The sequence below is a fragment of the Leptonotus elevatus genome, chromosome 6, assembly GCF_054856555.1.
Source record: "Leptonotus elevatus isolate MCC_2025b chromosome 6, RoL_Lele_1.0, whole genome shotgun sequence".
Taxonomy (NCBI): Eukaryota; Metazoa; Chordata; class Actinopteri; order Syngnathiformes; family Syngnathidae; genus Leptonotus; species Leptonotus elevatus.
The window spans coordinates 3129111-3149001 of record NC_141244.1 but is presented as its reverse complement, the minus strand read 5'-3'; the positions used below and the strand labels follow the sequence as shown (position 1 = coordinate 3149001).

The 19891-nt window shown below is 39.3% G+C and overlaps 1 protein-coding gene across 1 annotated transcript in view; it reads left to right on the top strand.

The window, feature by feature from the left end:
- The first annotated feature begins 498 nt into the window (after positions 1–498).
- Positions 499–19891, top strand: part of LOC147171801 (exostosin-1-like) — a 35993-nt gene continuing 16600 nt past the window's right edge. The window contains exons 1-5 of the mRNA XM_086079603.1: positions 499–2334; positions 6477–6570; positions 14093–14200; positions 14270–14389; positions 15807–15939. Of these exons, the coding sequence (XP_085935729.1) occupies positions 1391–2334; positions 6477–6570; positions 14093–14200; positions 14270–14389; positions 15807–15939 (1399 nt within the window). The 5' untranslated portion in view covers positions 499–1390. The remainder of the gene's footprint in view (positions 2335–6476; positions 6571–14092; positions 14201–14269; positions 14390–15806; positions 15940–19891) is intronic.

Sequence of the window (19891 nt, the reverse complement as noted above, 5' to 3'; positions counted from 1 at the left end):
TTAAAAAAGGCAGCCTAGTAAGTAAACTCTAACTTAACCTGTTAAGGTTATGTGGACTAAAATAGCTTTTGATTTAATAAAATATTAGCTCCCAATGCCGCAAATTCAACAAATACATGTAACTCTTTTCAGTTCTTTACATCTTATCTGTCTTGAAAGTCTGTTTTGTGTAATAGTTTGGTGCAGTGTTCTAAGTTTTTTGTTTAGTTTTTTCAATTGGGGAGGGGGGGGGGCTATTGCAATTGGGACGTTTAACATTCAAATGATTTTCTAAAGGTGAAGACTTGAAAATGATATTGAATTTACACACGACTACTCAAAATCAGAGAAAAAATATACTAAATGCAGTGGTGGTTGAAAATGAAATAAATCACAAATAAGTGACGGCCTTTTCTGATATGTATGTGAGCGACTGCACCGAAGCCCCGCCCGTTTCGGATGCGCCTGTACTCAAAGGTAACGCACTTTGCATAACGGAGCAACGTCACATCCTCATCTTCAGCGGCGGTCCTCTGCCTCAAGTATTGGTTTGCCCTGCTGTGCTTGTTTTGTTGTCCTACAACACTTCTTTCTGATTCAAATCTGCCTCGGGTGTGAGAGACGTTTTGGGGAATTTACTATGTTGTCCCAATGAGTGGAGCCGGGGAGAAGTTGCGGATTCTGGAAGTGGCATGTTATTTGGACATAAAGAGAGGCTGCCTTCACTTTCAAACCGGTGACGAGCTACTTCGGTGTTCGGAAGCTAGCAGGCTAACCCCAGGAATGTTTTACGATCCTCGCATGTTGCCTGCGTTGAGCCGGACATATAAAGTTAGCAAATTACAAACTAAGACACATTTCTCTTACAATTTGTCTTAAAACGAGTAACGTTTGACTTGTGTTATGTTAAATGTTGGTGACTCCAACGTTAGCTTGTTTCAGTTGACTGAAGGAACAATAGTTTAGTGTCCAAGAACTGCATGCACTACTGAGTACCGAGCAGCACGTTTGGTGTTTTTCGTTTGTAAATACTTGTTAGTTGTTGGATTTTTTTTTCCGTTTTGGTGTTTTTTTTTTCTTAAACACTCTTTTTTTTAAGATCGTAATGGATACTGGCTGAAAAGTAAAGGTAACGCTGCATACATTGATGTAAGAGAATTGGGCACATCGATTGTATCAAGAAACCAGTCAGTCGGCGGAGTACTGACGAGAAGACCAGCTCGATGAGCATTAGAAATCGCCCACATGCTTTGGATCAGTTTCCGGACTTGTGAAAGGCATCTAAAGCTGAAGGTGGCAGACTTGCAACCCGTGGGAAGATGGCGGAGCTCTCCCACAGGCGGTGGTGAAGCCAAAACTAAGGGACTTTTTGGATTTATCCCCGAACATTTTGGCTCACATTGTAGGACACATGCAGGCCAAAAAACGTTACTTAGTTTTGTTCTCTGCCGGCGTGTGTCTCCTACTACTTTTTTCTTTCGGGGGTATTCAAGTCCCACTTTCCAGACGAGGTCTCAGCCGTCGTGATGCGCGGACTCTTCACCCCGGGGCGCGGTGGCGTCGCGTCCCGGGGGTCATTCAACCTTTCAGCGCCGGGGAGCAAGACCCCAATGACTATGTGAATTGGCACATATCTCCTCGTCAAAAGAGAGAAGCAATCCCAGGCCTTTTCTCTGGGAAACGCTGCAGAATGGAATCCTGCTTTGACTTTTCTCTTTGCGAGAGAAATGGCTTCAAAGTTTACATCTATCCCCAGCAAAAGGGAGAGAAAATGTCAGAGAGCTACCAGAACATTTTGTCATCTATTGACGGCTCCAGGTTTTTCACGCTGTATCCAAGTCAGGCATGTCTGTTTGTCCTGGGTTTGGACACTTTGGACAGGGACCAGCTGTCACCACAATATGTGCACAACCTAAAGGCAAAAGTCCAGAGTCTTCCTCTGTGGAATAATGGTAAAAACCACATCATCTTCAATTTATACTCCGGCACCTGGCCTGACTACACTGAAGACCTGGGCTTCGACATTGGCCTCGCCATGTTGGCTAAGGCCAGCATCAGCACAGAGAACATTCGGCCCAAATTTGATATTTCCATCCCTCTTTTCTCAAATGAGCATCCCAGGACAAGAGGGGAACGGGGCTACCTTAAACATAACACCATCCCCCCATTTAGGAAGTACTTACTGGTGTTCAAGGGAAAGAGATATTTAACTGGAATAGGGTCTGACACAAGGAACGCCTTGTATCATGTGCATAATGCAGAGGACGTGGTCCTTCTCACCACCTGCAAGCATGGGAGGGATTGGCAGAAGCACAGAGATGCACGCTGTGACAAAGACAATATAGAATATGACAAGTGAGTACAAATTTTTTTTTTGACCATCATTTTGTTAATTAAGTGAACAGACTATTAGAAACAGCTGTTGTCATTTTTTAGGGGGCGAGTCACTAGAAAGAAATGTCTGAATGTGTTTTACTAATTTATTTTAAACTTGCATTAATATAAGATTATATTATAATACAGAAACAACTGTGAAAAAACTGCTAAATTAAAACCACCAAAAAATAAAGAAAATAACCGCAAAATGGAAAAAATATCAATACAGTAGCAGTTCCTGCTTACACATGTTCAAAAAGGAGTAAACTTAAGTAACTATTCCTACCCATGTTTATTTCGTTATTACTATATAAACAATATTTCTAATATACACAAAATTCACATTCACAAAATACTGTGTGTCTCAATACCATGTTTACCTACCCATATCTAATTCCATAATATTTTAATTGTCAGTGAATTACTGACCAATCAATAATAGCTCCTACACTCATTTTACTAAACAATACACCTTAAAGGTGCTTTGTGGAGTTTGTCACTTTTGTACTAGTGACTGCCACCGCTGGCTAAAGCGTAACTGCAGGGTGGATGGGGTCCGTGGGGGGAGCGGGGGCTGTGGACCGGTGGGGTGCCTGGCGGGCCTGCAGTGCCCCGTCCTGCTGCGTTGGGTTGGGGGTGCTGGCCGTGTTGGGGTGGGGGGCGCTCCTGCTCCTGGGTTTGCTCTCCGGCCGGTGGCCCTGGCGGGGCCCGGGGGTCGTCCTTTGGCGCTGCCGCGCCCTGGGGGGCCCTGAGGTGTTGCGCTTGCTCTGTCCTGGCAGGGGTCGACGGCTCCCCTCTTTGGTGGAGATTTTCATGCATGCCAGATCCACCACACCAGCATCTATCGAAACTCAGACACAATCTGCTTCTTCCTCAGGTCATTGAATCGGTGGAGGCTGGTGTCTGTGGATCTCACTCTGCTTCGTTTGTCCTTCCTTCCTTTCCTCAGTCTCTCCTTTGGTCTCCCTGATTTTTTGGATTTGTTGGAATTTAGATGTTTCTGGGGTTGGTGAAGAACTCTGGTTGGTGGCCCGGTGGTTGGTGTCTGGTCGGTGCTGGATTTCACTTTCCTTTGTTTTCTTTGGTCCTTCCTCGGGTCTCCTGACGGCGGTGTTCAGTTTAGGTGAACGGTATGGGATTTTTTTTAAATAGGTTTTTGGTGAACTAACGAATACACACACACTCGCACATACACATACACATACTCACCCATAGACAAAAAAAGAAAAGAAAAAAAGAGCGATGATGACATTACCGAATGAACAATACTGAGCTCTTTTTAAAAAAAATAGGGGGGAAAAAAAGAAATACTTTAAAAATGCACAGAAAAATATTTTTATTAACAAAACAGCAAATAATTAAATTAAGAGATGCACCAAAATGAATTTTTGGGGCCGAAAACCGAAACGCCGAAAAAAAGTTATGCCAATTTTTTATTATCATTGCATTTCATATAATTAATAACAATTATAATATTACTATAAAATATTTAGGCTTATTTAGCACTGGCATTTTAACAAAGCACAATATAAATTGAAATGCGTCCACATCACAGACATCAGAGACATGTTGGTGAATGGTACATTAAATGCTGGGTGAGCAACTGAGCATTTTCTGGTGGTGCAATTGCACTTTATAGTCAATGTACAGTACTTCGCAGCGGCGGGCACGGATGCGTGCGGTGCGGATGACGCATTTGTAGGCAATTTGGAGTGGGACATTCACATATTCACCAACGTTTAAAAATAAATTTCTTCGCACCAGCTAATCGTCTTTGGGAACAGACTGCAAAGTCACACAAGCCGTCCTGTACAGATCTGTAGTCACCCAGAGATAGTGTTAACTTGTTTAAAACTGTTGATAGCATTAGTGCTAACATTAGCTAAAGTATTTAGCACAACCACCAGATTGCAAGTGAGGGGCTCTCATCAAAGAAAAAAATAAGGCTCTGCAGGAGAAAGAGTGGCTCACCTGTAGTGCAGTACTCTGCAGCGCTCTCTCTTTTTGACACAGTTTACCAAGCAACACTCTCCTTCTCCGGTGTGCACATTGAAGCTGCCGGTACTCACAAACGCCAGCGAGCAGCAAGGCGGAGACTCACTCCTGTGTTTGGTGTTCAATTCAAACAGACACTTGCTTGCAGGTTTTTTTTGTTTTTGCGTTACCACAACATCCTCTTTCGGCTTGAATTTTATTTCGGCTGAATGTCGAAAATGCAAATTTTTGCCGTTTTCGGCCGAATATTTTCGGTGACGGAATATTCAGTGTATCACTAAATTAAATACATTATTAATAATCAGAAAATGAAAAAAAATGCTATCACTTTTTCACATGCAATTAAATCATAAATAACACAAATGAACAAATACGTCATACAAAAATTACCACAATGACAACATTCTTGGTTGTCTGTGGTAAAGACACACATAGGAAGCATCAATAAGAAAAAAATTGAGGTGGTTAACTATACAAGTAATCAGAATTATATTTTGAGGTAGTAAATATACAAAAAATAAACAATCAGTAAAAATGAAAATCAAATGCTGCATTTGCACTCAGTTACACCTGCTGCGGGGCGGGCGCTGCGGGAACGCTAGTATCGATACGAGGGGTGTAAATTGCCTAGTACCTGCCGATTCGATCCGTATCACAATTCAATTTGATACCGATGAATCCCGATACAAATCTATAAGTTGATTATTGCAATTTTTTTTAAACTCAAATTTAGAAAGTATTTATCAGTAAACTTGTACATGGACACTGTAAGATTTGTATGAAAATGTATTTATTTATCTGAAACTTCAGGCTTATAAATGTGAGCCACTGTATTTAACAAACGATCTGTTGCAATCTGTTTTATGTTTGAACAGCAATGAAATAAAATATTATCACTTAATGACCATTAACATAACATTCTTCCATGCTTAATGTGTGAACCCTAAGTAAGACGTTTTGTTGAATATTTTCACAATTTTTTTTTTATGTTTAAACATCGATTCGGCCGCTTTGAGAATTGTGCGCTGTAATATCGCGATATATTGCCAAATCGATTTATTTTTTAACACCCCTAATCTATACCATAACAAAGTGATATTGTATCCGGATACAACGTGTTGGTATCGATACTTTACAAAGTATCAATACTTTTCACAACCCTAATCTTCACGACAGTCACTTTGATGGAGTGGATATGATATACATGCGCGAGGTGGACATGTTGGATTGCCGATGAAGTGTCAGGAGTGGGGTGGGGTTCAACTCAGTGACGCTGCTATGAGGATTTACCCGCTGTCTTACACCAGTGAGTGTTTTCAAATTTGAGCATACAAAGGCTTCACAAGTTTGTACAATCCGGATTTATTTCCCCTTTATGTCTGGTCAAAATGTTAGCAGTTTCATGCAAGTCTTGCAGTGTTATTTAGGTATGTTAGCAACTTAGCAGCTGCTAATTGGGCCGCGACCTTCTTTATGGTGTTGGTCAGTTATTAAATTCAACTGTGTAATATTTCTTAAACCGTAGCAGCACAAACAAACGAAACAGATTATTTCCCCCACATAGCCTGCAGAATGCTCGATCCTTTTTTTCTTGCCTCTTCTCGTTGTAGCAGCTGGTCCACAACAGCTGTCAATCATTGTTAAAGTGCGGCATTTGCCGTTTACTCAAAACTGGCAGAAGCGTTTTCTATGCTGCCAAAATGGCTGTGCTAACGCCCATTTTGGGACGCGTGACGTCAATGTCCGGGTTTCTATGAAAGACCAAAAGACATAGAAGTGCATGTTCTCACACATTACATTAAAATAATTCCAAAGAGTCACTTAATCCAAGCCAAGTGTTGACTGAGGCTCTAATTGGATAGAGGGAGAAACAATGAAACTGGTGATGAAATGTGCAGGTCAATGAGAAAGTTATGTTTTATAAAAAAGTAATAGAGAGAAAGAAAAGGCAAGATCAAAATGTGGGGGTCTTACTAAAAGTGTGTCATAAATGTATAATGTACATTATTGGTTAAAAAATGTATTTTCACTCAAGTGCAGTGATTGTGATATTTTTGACCTTTGTTATTTTTAATTGACTGTTCAAGCCCAGACGTTTCTGGTGTCCTTCAACCTTTATTTTGCAGATATGACTACAGAGAGATGCTGTACAACTCCACTTTCTGTCTCGTCCCTCGAGGACGTCGACTAGGTTCTTTTCGCTTTTTAGAGGCATTACAGGTCAGTAAGACATTCATATTTTACTTTTCATAGTTTTCTTTTGGTAACCCCTTCAATACAGCCACACTCCCTTGCAAAATAATCGGGATTGATCTTTTTATTTTTTTGTTAGACTGAAAACATTTGGGATTAAAATTAAAAGATAAGAGCTTGACTTTTTGAGCATAAGTATCGGAACAGAAACTTAAAAAATACCACTCGTTGAACCTTGAATTTAAAAGAGCAAGGGCAAAGAACGAACGGCACACGAACGCTCACAAAGCGCATTTTGTACCATCACTCATGGAGGCAGCACTTTGTGACTTATAAGCCCATATAAGCTTTAACACATAAGGACGGTATCCTCTGTTTTAGTGCATTTGACTTGTTCACTGGTAAACAACACTTTTACATAATTTATTGCCCTGTGCATGCTAAAATGACAGTTAATGCGTGACTTCGCTCATTGACAACTTGACACTATTGAATAGGGCCTGACTGATTTATTGGCCGATTATTGTCTTTCAAACATTTGCCAAAATAATTGGCCAGTTGGGCCTAATAGCCGATTATTTTCCCCTTAAAGTGTTATAAATGTTATCGAAGAAACCCAGAGTTTCCCACGCTGTGAAAGTACCCTGAAGGCACCATTTTGCTTGTGTATCATGATTAGCAACTAGCAAGGGTGTAGCGTATATTATTCTGTTTATTCTGTTGTCCCCCGAGCGTCCTTTAAGCTGTTTGACATCCCAGTTGGAGTTAACTGTAAAACTAAACACATGACAATAAGAATAACACCCACTGTATATTTAAATACAAAACATGAGTCGTTTTTAAAACATCGCTAGCCTAGCACTAATGCTAAAAGCGGAGGGAGGATCCCATTCAAATGCTAACCGGAAGTTAGCATCAACTTCGGGAGTGTTTTTCCTTCAAATAACAAATCTTCACACACAAATGGTGTGGGAACACATACCCACAAGTAAGATAACACGACACAAAGGCACACATTCTTTCCAATGTGTGAAAAATTAGTTATTTTAATATAATTCAATCGTAACTTTCTTCTGTACTCGCTTTAAGTGTGTACACCATGGATGCACGGCGCCATACTGCCCCCAAGAGGCCAAAACGCACAGGAACAGTCAGTATTTGTTTTTAATGTTTTTTTCAGTTGCTATTATTTGAGTATATTCTATTCTTTTTTCACGTTCTTTTTATTTTGTCATTGTCCTTTCAAGTTGTATTTAAAGTTGATATTTCAAGGATTCAAATCATTATTTTCTCAAAATTCAAGGATGCAAACCTCCAAGGATTTTTAACATTTCCACATGACATGGCACGAAAATAAATCCCAGAGGTGTACCATGTTAGCTCAGTAAGTCTCAAGACTTGTGAAAATAACACAAGATAAAAATATATAAAAGAAAAGGTTAATGCCTAAAATAAAAATGGGTAATAAAAATGCATGAGGCTTGAATTTCACATAATATTTACAACATAATTTGTGCTTAACAAAAACCAAGTGCAGGGATGAATGGACATGGTGCTACCATGACATTTTTAAGTAGTTGAGCAGCCTTAGTAGTTGAATAAATACTAAGTTTTGAAATCACAAATTGTTTTAATCATGATTTCAATCTCAATCAAATAATTGTGATTGCTTTTTTTCCAGTCCAATTATGTACTCTAACCATATACAGTACAGCAACCATATACAAGTCAGAATGGTTGTCTTATTGACACATACAATAACCTTGTGTACTTCATGGAATTTGTTAAGGTCATACTATGGGCTTGTCATTCAAAGCAGAGTAAATCTTAATAGCGAAAGTTAGGAAAGAGGGGGGGTAGTTTTATACATTATACATATATTGTAAAAATAATCGGCCGATTAATCGGTAAGCTGCATTTTTTTCTGCCAAAAATTGGTATCGGCATCGGCCTAAAAAATGCATATTGTTCGGCCCCTAATGTTACTTGTTAAATGCCACCAGTGGGGAACAAGCTTGCTTGTCACCAAATAATTTGCACTCGTGAAACTCTTACTTGAAGTTACATGGTTTCATTGGAGTGTCACAGTTGCTAACATGTCTGTTGTGCTCTCAACTCCTGCCATTTAGTGAGGAGGCTTAATGCTCACATTACACACACATGACGTTTATCGCTTTTATGTTTGAGGTTGAAGGGGACAAGAGTAGGAATGTGCATGTGAATTTTGGAGGCTATTAGTTACCATTATAACCGTTACTTATAATTTTCTGTCACTAGATGAGAACAGAACTAGGGATGCACGATAATATTGGTGGCCGATAATTATCGGCAATTATCGACCAATTTGACGTCAAACAGATAAAACGGATAATAAAGAAAGCTGCCGATAATTATCGGCTATTATCAACCAATTTGACGTCATACAGATAAACCAGATAATAAAGAAATCCGCTGATAACAATAGACATGCCACGTTGGTCCATCTATTGTGGTTGTGGCTCAAGTTGCGCCCAACTCCTCAACCCCCCCTTCTATGGTGGGGTTGCATATTTGTGATGTCATAATGCGCACGACCTTGTGTTCACAGAAGATGCATGCGACATGGCAGTTGCCAGTGTGGGCTTTTTTTTCCTGTGTTGCATTTTTAAAACATGACTGTTTTGTTTTGGCAAACTTAAAATGAGTTACTGGTTGTCTTTGAAGCAGAGATATCAATAAAATGCTGCTTCATGGTTCTTCACACAATGTTTCAATGTATTTGTACACGTTAGGACTTGAAAGTATATTTGTATTCAAGTTCATTTTGCAAACAATTATCGGCTTACTTATCGGTTATCGACATCGGCACTTCCTAAATAATTAGTTTATCGGTATTGGTTGAAAATAGCATTATCGTGCATCCCTAAACAGAACGTGATAAACAAGCGAAGAAACAATATTACGATGCTTGCGCTTCCTTAAGTGACGTCAACAGGGTGAGATGAGGAAACAGGCAGTCCACACCCGAAAAGGAGGCGGGCCAAAATGTGTGTGTAGTCATATAAAAACGTGTTAAAGTTTTTGCGGGGGTAAGTTTTAGAGCTGACATCACTTTTACATAGAGGTCTTTAATGTAAGTGCCCATGTTCAGCTGATTAAAGTGTCCCTTTAATGACGAATGGACCGACAAATATGTTTAGCTTACCTCCTTCGAGCACAACGCCAACTATATATATTTTTGTGAGAATGGCTCTGACAAAAAGGTGAAAGCAAAACGCCGTTATGAGGAGTGCCACTGCAAGATTGCCCCCCAAAACCAGAGCTACAAACAGATAAAATAAAAAAGCTGAAAAAGTCAATTGAGGCTTCTCGCACGAAAATGACCTCGTGAATGACAGAAAAGCAAAAGGCAACGAGTGCGCACTCAAAGTGCCCTGGATCATGGGTAAGTACAAGAAGCTATTACATCATGCATAATTTTGTTGAAAGGAAAAGTTTGACATTGTTTGACTTTTAAGATGTATGTGAACATTTGAACTCCCAAGTGGTGACTGGATGGTGACACTTGACACTTGACTTAGGTTCGACGGTGCAGTGGCTTCCAACTGTTAGCTTCGACATACGTAGCACTCCCCACCAACACACACACACGGGTCTTCACGATTCATGTTGTAGGTCACATATTTTGGTTTCTAAACGGCGTATATCGCCCAAAGTGCGTGATTTTCATGTCTGTTGATGTTAACCAACATCAGATGAGATTAACCCACATTAGTTGAAAAGTAAAGGCCTCGTTATACTTCTGCGTCAGGCTATGGTGGAGATGTTACGGCAGAGCCACGCTCGTGCCTTTAGCCTGGTTTGTACTTCTGCATTTGCGCTTGCGTTGATGACCGGCGTACATCACGTGAAAATAAAGTACTGCGTCACTCGTGGCCGGGTGCGGCGCACACGTCTCCAAATCTTGAATGCCATAGATGTATGGCGTTAGATGTGTGCCACAATTATGCAAGCGTAATGGGAAATACTGTGCACAACAGGGTGGTGCCTGCGTACAAAAAATGTGTTTCGTACGTGCAAAAAATGTGTTTCGTACGTGCAAAATGTGTTTCGTACGTGCAAAATGTGTTTCGTACGTGCAAAATGTGTTTCGTACGTGCAAAATGTGTTTCGTACGTGCAAAATGTGTTCTGTACGTGCAAAATGTGTTCCGTAGGTGCAAATGTGTGCAAAATTCACGCTTATGATACCAGAGTTGAGCCGTAACAATTGTGCCACAATTGTCGGGCAGCAGGGCAAATCCCCATTGGCTGTTTAATATCCAATCAGCATGTTGTCACGCCGCGTTGCATCATGGACGTTTCTGCCATTTTTTGTAGTTTACTAGCACTCTGTCCTTTCCTGCTTGAATTGTTATCTGCATCTCTGGTTACTTTTATTTACTCAGTAGAATTTTAGTAAATGTCTGGTAAAACCTTATGTTACTGGGTGAAGCAGCTCCTAACTGCTTTCCTGCTTAGCGGAAGAAGGAGGGAAGACAACTTTTAGCGCTCAGGTGGATGTTGGATGACGGCATCAAATGGTGGTGGGGGGGGGGGGGAGAAACTCACTTTCGAATCGAAGACTACTTCCAACATTTTCATTACGGTAAGTAATATAAAATGTCTGCATCTTTTAACCGTGCCACTATCAAACACAGGCTTTCAAGACAAGCTGTAAAATTGTATGTTATAGTACATACACTACATTGGCATTGTAGTGCATAGTAATGATGAAGAAGAAAAAACACCACCCCTTTTCTTTATTTTGTTTATTGAACAGTAGTAGGAAGAAGTAAAAAAAAAAAAAAATGTCGAGTCCTACCCCCTTACAAAAACAAAAACAAAAAACCCCGCAAACTTACACATAAAAAACTGCACTTATACATGCATAGATATGCCAACAGCATTGTGCATTTAGTTAAGCTAACATTTTTGCAGATATATAAATCAGCACAAAGGCTTACACATACATTTTTAATTGCACTCTATTTTCTACATTTGTATTGACTTATACCTGATTTAAATATTGTTGTTTTACTTTGTTTTTATACATCCTTTTAAACACAACCTGTGATTCACACCTTTTCGGGTTGATTTCAAAATTATTCCACAAATTTACACCTATAATTGTAACACACCTTTGCTTAATATTTGTTCTTGTTTTGAATTTGTTATAGACACTTGTACATTTTAGTGCCTTGTGCCACCAAAGGCATATCGTGTAACTAACAGACGTAAAAGAAAAACATGGAATGCCCAAAAGCACTGTTAACTCAATGTCATAGTTACTGATGTAAGAATGTAAGGGATATTGGTAATTAGTTAGGAAAATCATGGAAAATTCAATTTATGAGCTAATTTTGTTTATACCTGTGCACACAAATGCCATATCAAACCAATCACTAAAGCAGCCTTTTACCACCTAAAAGATATAGCCAGACAGAAGGGTTGCATGCTCCAAGCATACCAGAAGAACCTTATTCATGCTTTTTTCTCCAGTAGACTTGATTATTGCAAAGGGCTTCTGACTATACTCCCTCAGTTATGAAGTAGTTACCCTTAGTTGTACTAAACCTTTAAAATTAACAAGAAACTGTAGAAACATGGATGGTCATATTGTTTTTCCATAACTACATAAAGATTGATGGATTTGATTGTTTCAAGTTTTTACAGTCAATAATCTTGAGTTTTGTCTGTTACAATTTATCAGGTAAACAAATCCAGATTTGGGCATCGTTTCTAGATCCGTGTCATCAAACATAGAGAGACGGGACGCAATGCCAGAAAGGAAAACAATATGTGAAAGGACAGAGAGTACAGCTGAGATGGACGTCACGGCGACGGATGGCTCCACAACAGCAGCCTACCATGCCTGCTGTGTGTAAAACTCTAAATAAAAACTGCAAAGATGCACTGTAACTGAGGACGATTAATTTGATTTAAAAACACAATGTATAATTTGCTGTTTGTTGATTGATAATGCATCATAAAGTGTAAATTAGAAACACAAAATGTGTAATATATTTTTATCTGGGGAACCTTACACTTACACTCTCAATACATCATTGTGAGTACAGTACTCTGAAGCTGTGGGTCTTCATGGTCAATGATGGACAAATGTGCAGTGTGTGCACTTCGGCACTTTAATCTTGAAACCATAAATGTGTCATGTACTGCATTGGCACTGTAACTGCAATACTATTTTATTGTGGTTTTTGTTTACAGGTTGTTCCGAATACAGTGTGTGACACTTTTTACTTTTCCAATTTTCAATGATCCTTTTTGAAAGACACATTAAAATAAGTTCAGTAAAGGTGTAAACTTACAGGTAGTAAAAAAAAATATATATATTTTTACAAAATGTATACGGTATGCTGCCAAACAGGCCATAACAGCTATTGAAACTTCAAATTATGAGAGTCCAATGTTAATGTTGTCATTCTTCAGGAGCTCTTCATTTCCCTACTGTCAAGCTCAAACTTCAGGGTTCAGACTCTTCCTACAGACATTTTAATGAAACTTCAGGAACAAGTTCTGCGCGATATTGGAAAATCATGCAATATGCAAAGTTGCTGAATACAGTCATATCAATATCATTGCAATATTTAATATGTACCTAAAGAAATTATATTTTTATCATCTATTGAACAAATTATATATTTTTTTATGCAGCAAAATAAGCGAACTCAATATATTTGTAGTTAATTAATTGTAATTACTTCTCAATAATGTTCAACTAGTGGATGGCGGTGCACATTTTAGTTAGAGGCGGACTGGTCAAATTCAGATATCGCGATATTGATGTTTTTTGCACTCCACTTCTTCGTCTTCTTGTGGTGGTGTTGGCACTTCCATTGTTGTGTCGTCAGGTGTATTCTGTGTCTTATGTCATATTTTTTGCCTGGCAATAAAAACAAAACCCAAGTTTAAGGGGGGGGGGGGGGTATTGTGTTCGCTAAGCACTGGGCTGTTGTGTTTTGGCGAGTTTACATCCGACACCGTTGCAAATTGGCACTAAATAATTGCCATGGTGATGAGCCAACTTTGTTTCTTGTTCCTGAAACGAAAAACGACTTTTTGAATTGGTTATAAAATGCAGAGGAATCTCCACTGTGTGGCATCCTAGCCAATAGCAGCTGTAGCGACACCCCGACTTTGAGTGAAACTGCTGCAGAACCTGATCTGTATTGCGCACAAGTATGAAGGCAAACGCACGAGCGTGGCTCCGTCGTAATGTCTCCGCTGTAGCCTGACGCAGAAGTATAACAAGGCCTTTTGCCTTCATACTTGTGCGCAATACACATCACAATACACATCAGGTTGTAATTTGAGCAAACTTATTTCGTAAGTGTGTGTCAAACTGGTAGCCCTTCACATTAATCAATACCCAAGAAGTAGCTCTCACTATGAAAAAGTTTGGTGACCCCTGGTTTAAACATTTAATGTCTCTTTTACAAATATATAGCACCGTGTTTTTTTTTCTTGTTTTTTTTCTCTTGAGCATTTGGCCTTGTGTACATCCATTACAGGCAGCCTGTGTCCCAGTGATGCTAAGTAATGGCTGGGAGCTGCCTTTTTCTGAGATCATTGACTGGAACACTGCTGCTGTGATTGGTGATGAAAGGCTACTTCTTCAGGTAAATATTTACATACACAATGATGTTTCTCATTGTTATTAAGCCAATGTCTTTTTGCTTGTATCATAGGTTCCCTCAACAGTTCGCTCCATTCACCAAGATAAGATTCTCTCCCTAAGACAGCACACCCAATTCTTGTGGGAGGCCTACTTCAACTCTGTGGAGAAAATTGTTTTGACCACATTGGAGGTATGTTTGTTTACTGTTTGTTTATTAATGTAGCAGACTCTAAAAGAAGTGCATGGAGGGAATGAAGATGAGAGGGCTTGTACAAGATTCCACTCCCTTCAGAAAAACATATCAAAAGAAAAAACTTCTGGAGGGACAGTGCAAGTGAAAAGACAAATTAAAATTTAGACAAAACCGACATCGTAACAAAACCATGCAGAATACAAAACTCTATTTGAAACCACATCTGCTTTACTGCAATGCAATTTGGTACAACACTTTTCCCAAATTTACAAAAAAAAACTCCAAGCTCTGCAAAAGAAAGTGGTACGTATTTTTTCCAATGCAATGCAATGCCCCCTCTAGCCCACTTTTGCATCATCATGGACTATTAAGACTCCCTGAGCTCAGTATGTACCATAACGCATGTTTAATGTATCAAATAGTTAATAATTTGAACCCTAACCTCAGCGAGCTTATTCCAACATGCTCCTCCCAACATGGACATAACACCAGGTACAAAGGTGTCATTGCTGGGGGGAAAGCGAAGACTCAAGACAACCAGCTTAAGTGTTGCATGTTGTGGCCCACAGATTTGGAACCAGCTTCATACACACCCTAAAACCACCCAATCTCTACCCATCTTTAAAAGGAAACTTAAGGCTGAGCCATTGGCTACATATTTATAATTACCGTATTTTCACGACGCAGTCTCAGTTACGGGTGCTATTTCTGACTTAAAAACACTCATTAGGCGCACCGCACTATTGGGCGCAGGCACGGTTAAACATACGCTAGGTCAAAGCATATGTTAGCATGCTATTATGCTAAAACATACGCTATTATGCATGCTAGTGCTAGCGTATGGATTAAAAAAGGCAGTGAGTGGAGCAAAGCTGAGTTTAGTTGTACTTTATTGAAGTATTTACTGTAACAATATAAACAGTGAGTTCAGTTGTACTTGAAGTATATAACGATGTACTCACATTGCTTTTGCTTATATATCTGACGGCGGTGAGAGTGTTATAAAGCAAGGTTGTCACATTAAGTAAAGTATTTGTTTAAGAAATATCATTTATGTAACTTTGAACCTTAATAATTGTAGACAATAGGATGAACAGAAATACACATTTTGGGAGTGCTGCATTTCAATCAGTAAGTTTATTTAAAGGGCTGGCTATTAATAGAAAATGTTGCATGACATCCTGAAATAAGAGCACTAAGGAAACAATGAAATAACTTTAAAAAAAAGTGATTGTGCATTCATCTTAAGTTGCATAGAGGTGTGACAGCACACATTAGTTCTTTGTATTCTGTAGAATGGTTTCATTCAAGTGATGTAGACAAAGGCTGTGATTTCTTCTCGCTGAGAAGCCATAATTGCCTCATAATAAAATCTTAAATACAATCCATCTGTCTCTGTCCTTTGTTTATGCAGATCATCCAGGACCGGGTGGTACAGCACAACTCAAGGAGTAACCTCATGTGGAACAGTCTGCCTGGTGCTCTTTTCGCCTTGCCCCAATACTCTACATACCTTGGAGACTTCCCTTTTTACTACGCTAAGCTTGGTGAGTAGATTGTTGATGCACGACGTACAAATCAGTATACTTGAACAGCTAGGTTGTGGCACCTATTGAATGTGAGAATCCAAGTTATGTACTATACTCTTATAATAATTTAACTTCAACAATTAGGCCAGCCCTATATTACATGTGTGCTTTGTTAATTGGGCAATTATGAGGCATATTGCTAACATTGGAATTAAAGGGATACTTAACTCATTGAGTCATTATCATCAGTAAGAATATACTATTTTTTATATAATTGTGTGATAACTTCATTATTTTTCATGAACAATTAATACATTTAAAAAATATTTTTGCCACTTGCGTTGACTGAAGATGACGTCACCTGTGCTGAGGACACAAGTAAAAACTAGGCGTGTTAGAAAAAATCGATTCGGCAATATGTCGCGATATTACAGCGCGCAATTCTCGAATCGATTCGATTCTAGGCAATTCACACCCCTAGTAAAAACCAATCATGGCTCTGTTTGCTGACCAAACCCAGAAAACAGGTGAGCCGTGATTGGTCGTTACCTATTTCCTCAACACAGGTGATGTCATCTTAGGTCGACAGCAAGTGGAAAAATATGTTTTTTAGCCTATTAATTATACATAAAAATTATGAAGTTATCGAATTAATTCTATACAAAATATTAACTTTTTACTGATGAAAATGTCTCAATGAGTCAAGTATCGCACCTGAATCCACATTTGCCTCCGCTGCAAACTAGGGCTGGATGATTATGGGAAAAATAATAATCATGTTTATTAGGGGTGTGAATTGCCTAGTACCTGGCGATTCGATTCATATCACGATTCATAGGTCACGATTCGATTAGATACCGATTAATCCTGATGCGAATCTATAAATTTATTATTGTGGTTTTTATTTTATTTTTTAACTCTTTGACTGCCATAAACGTTATAAAACGTTTAGCATAAACCTAGGGAAGGGCGCCGAGGACGTTAAAAGACGTCCCCTATGTTTTTTTTTTTTTTTTTCAAAAACGGGTGCAGGAAAGCCTTGGGCAGCTGTGCTGAAAGTATCAGGCAGATCTGATTAGTCAAAGACTCGTTTTGGCCCCTAGAGGGCAGCGATGACTCTCTTTGCACAAGGTTGGATGGGCCGCCCACCGTGGGCGTCAGTAGAAGACGTGAGGCGGAGCTAGAGTGTTGAGGAGACAATGGCTGATCCAAGCCACAATGGCTTGACCAAGCAACCGGTTACAAGCAGCTCAGCTTGAGCATTTTTTTCAAAGACGGAAAGCATCAATCAATACTAAAAAGCGCATTGATGTCAACGATGATGATGACAACGAGCTCTACGCCAAAGTTGGAAGCTTTGGCGTGACTGTTATGAACACGTAGTAAGCCTCACGGCTAAGCGCGGCTAGCGCGGCTAGCGCTGCTAAGGCCGGAAAACGCGCACAATAGCCGGCCGGGTACTTCTACACAATCGGACATTCGATCGGGCGATGGAGAGTTGGCATCGACCAATGCAGATTGATGATGATGATGAAGATGACTCCGAGCTCTACGCCAACGTGACTGTTATGAACACGTAGTAAGCCCCACCGGCAAAGCGCGGCTAGCGCTGCTAAGGCCGGAAAACGCGGAGCTGCACAAGCGGACATTCGATCGGACAATGAAGAGTACCCCGAGTCCAATGCATATTCATCGGAGGAGCGGGTACAGTCTGATCACGGAGAAGACACTGTTTCTGGACTACGATGCCACCATGAATGGAGTGGATGAAATGGATCAGAACATCTACCACTCGGTATAGCAACTGAAGGACACGGGGAAGCGAGACGTAACACCACCGTAACGTAACCGTAGCATGATCCTGATATTAGACTTGATGACACACTGCAGTATATACTTGCTATTCCCCGGAAAAAAACGGCCTGCAAGAAAGTGGCGCACGCGAAGAGGCAATCTGTTGTGCAAATGCTGTTACGTCTCTTTGCACGCAGGAGAGTGTTACAAAAAGAAAAACTGTCGTTGAAACATCCACATATTTGTAAATAGCACCACAGTTGCACACATTTGTAAATAGTTTGCCAAATTGTTGTCAAATTGTTACACTGTTGAATGTAAATAAATGTATTTTGCTATCAAAAAACACTTTTTCATTCTTGGTGGTAGTGTTTTATAGAAGTAAAGCACTATTTAGGTGTTTGTGGCATCATTCATGGACAAAAAGAAGTGTCAAATTCACTAGAATGCATGAAATAATATCGTTTCACTAAAAGCTTGATTTCTCCGTATTTTGGTCCAACACAGGCGAAATTGGGTCAAACTAACCATTTTCTATTGTTGATTACTAAAGAACGGAATAAGGTAGAAACAAACTCTTTTTTTCTGATGAAAGATGAATCTTTCATTTGGTAGTATGTGTGTTTCCATAGTCCAAACATAACATTTTCTGTGGACCTTGAAAGATCAGTCAAAATGCTTAAATCGGCTGGCACTGACGGCATCCCTTTTCTGAAAACGTCTGGCAGTCAAAGAGTTAACTCAAATTCAGAAAATACTAATCAGTAAACTTGTACATGTACACTGTAAGATTTGTATGAAAATGTATTTATTTATCTGAAAATTCAGGCTTATAACTGAGCCACTGCAGGTTGCAGTCTGTTTCATGTTTGAACAGCACTGAAATTAAATATTAAGGCTTAATGTTCTATTAATTTAACATTCTTCCAAGCTTAATGTGTGAATCCTAACCCTAAGTAAGACGTTTGTTGAATATTCCGATAAAAAAAAAAGGAGTTTAAAAATCGATTCGGCCGCATATCGAATCGATTCGAGAATTACACACTGTAATAATCGCGATATATTACCGAATAAATTTTTTCTAACACCCTTAATCTTTATATTGAATGAGATTGAAATCACGATTAATAAACCAATTATTCATTGATTTAAAAACTTTTTTTTTTTTCCATTTCTAAAACTCAACCACTCAAAACTATGATCATAGCCAAACGCCCATTCATCCCTTCAGTTGAACACTATTCTTTGTGTCAAATATAACATAACCTTATAAATATATGGAATTCAATCCTCTTGCATTTTCATTCTTCATTTTTAAACATAATAATAATAATAATAATAACAATAACTACGCATCGGATTTATATAACGCTTTTCTAGACACTCAAAGACGCTTTACAATGGAATGGATACATTATTCATGCACTGACACATTCACACTCTGGTGGCGGTAAACTACTTAAGTAGCCACAGCTGCCCTGGGGCAGGCTGACGGAAGAGTGGCTGCCAGTGTGCGCCGACAGCCCCTCCGAGCACCACCAAACATTTGCACCATTTATACACCAGTGTAAGTAGCACTGGAGGCAATGTGTGTGAAGTATCTTGCCCAAGTACACGACACATGACTCGGGGAGAGCGGGGATCGAACAGCCACCCTTCTGGTTACTGAACGACCGTCTCTACACCCTGAGCCACGGCCGCCACTTAAGCATTACATTACCCTCTTTATCATATTTATTTTATCTTGTGTTATTTTCAAAAGGCTGGAGACTTAGTGGGCTAACCTGGGACCTCAGGGATTCTATTTTGTGCTGTTATGTGGAAATGTGTATTGGTAGGACAAAAAAAATCCTTGGATATATTGGTATCCTTGAATTTTGAAGAAAATAAAATTCTGTGAATCCTTAAATTCAGTTTTAAATATGACTGAAAAGGGCAGTGAGAAATTAAATTAGTAAAAAGTAAAATAAAAATATTGTATACTAGGGATGCACCGAAATGAAAAATGCTTGGCCGAAAACCGAAACGCAGAAAAAAACCGATGCCAATTTTTACTGTAATTGCATTTATTATAATTAATTAAAATTATAATATTATTATAACATAATAATATTTATTTAGCACTGGCATTTTAACCAAGCACAATATAAATTGAAATGTGCCCACACCGCAGACG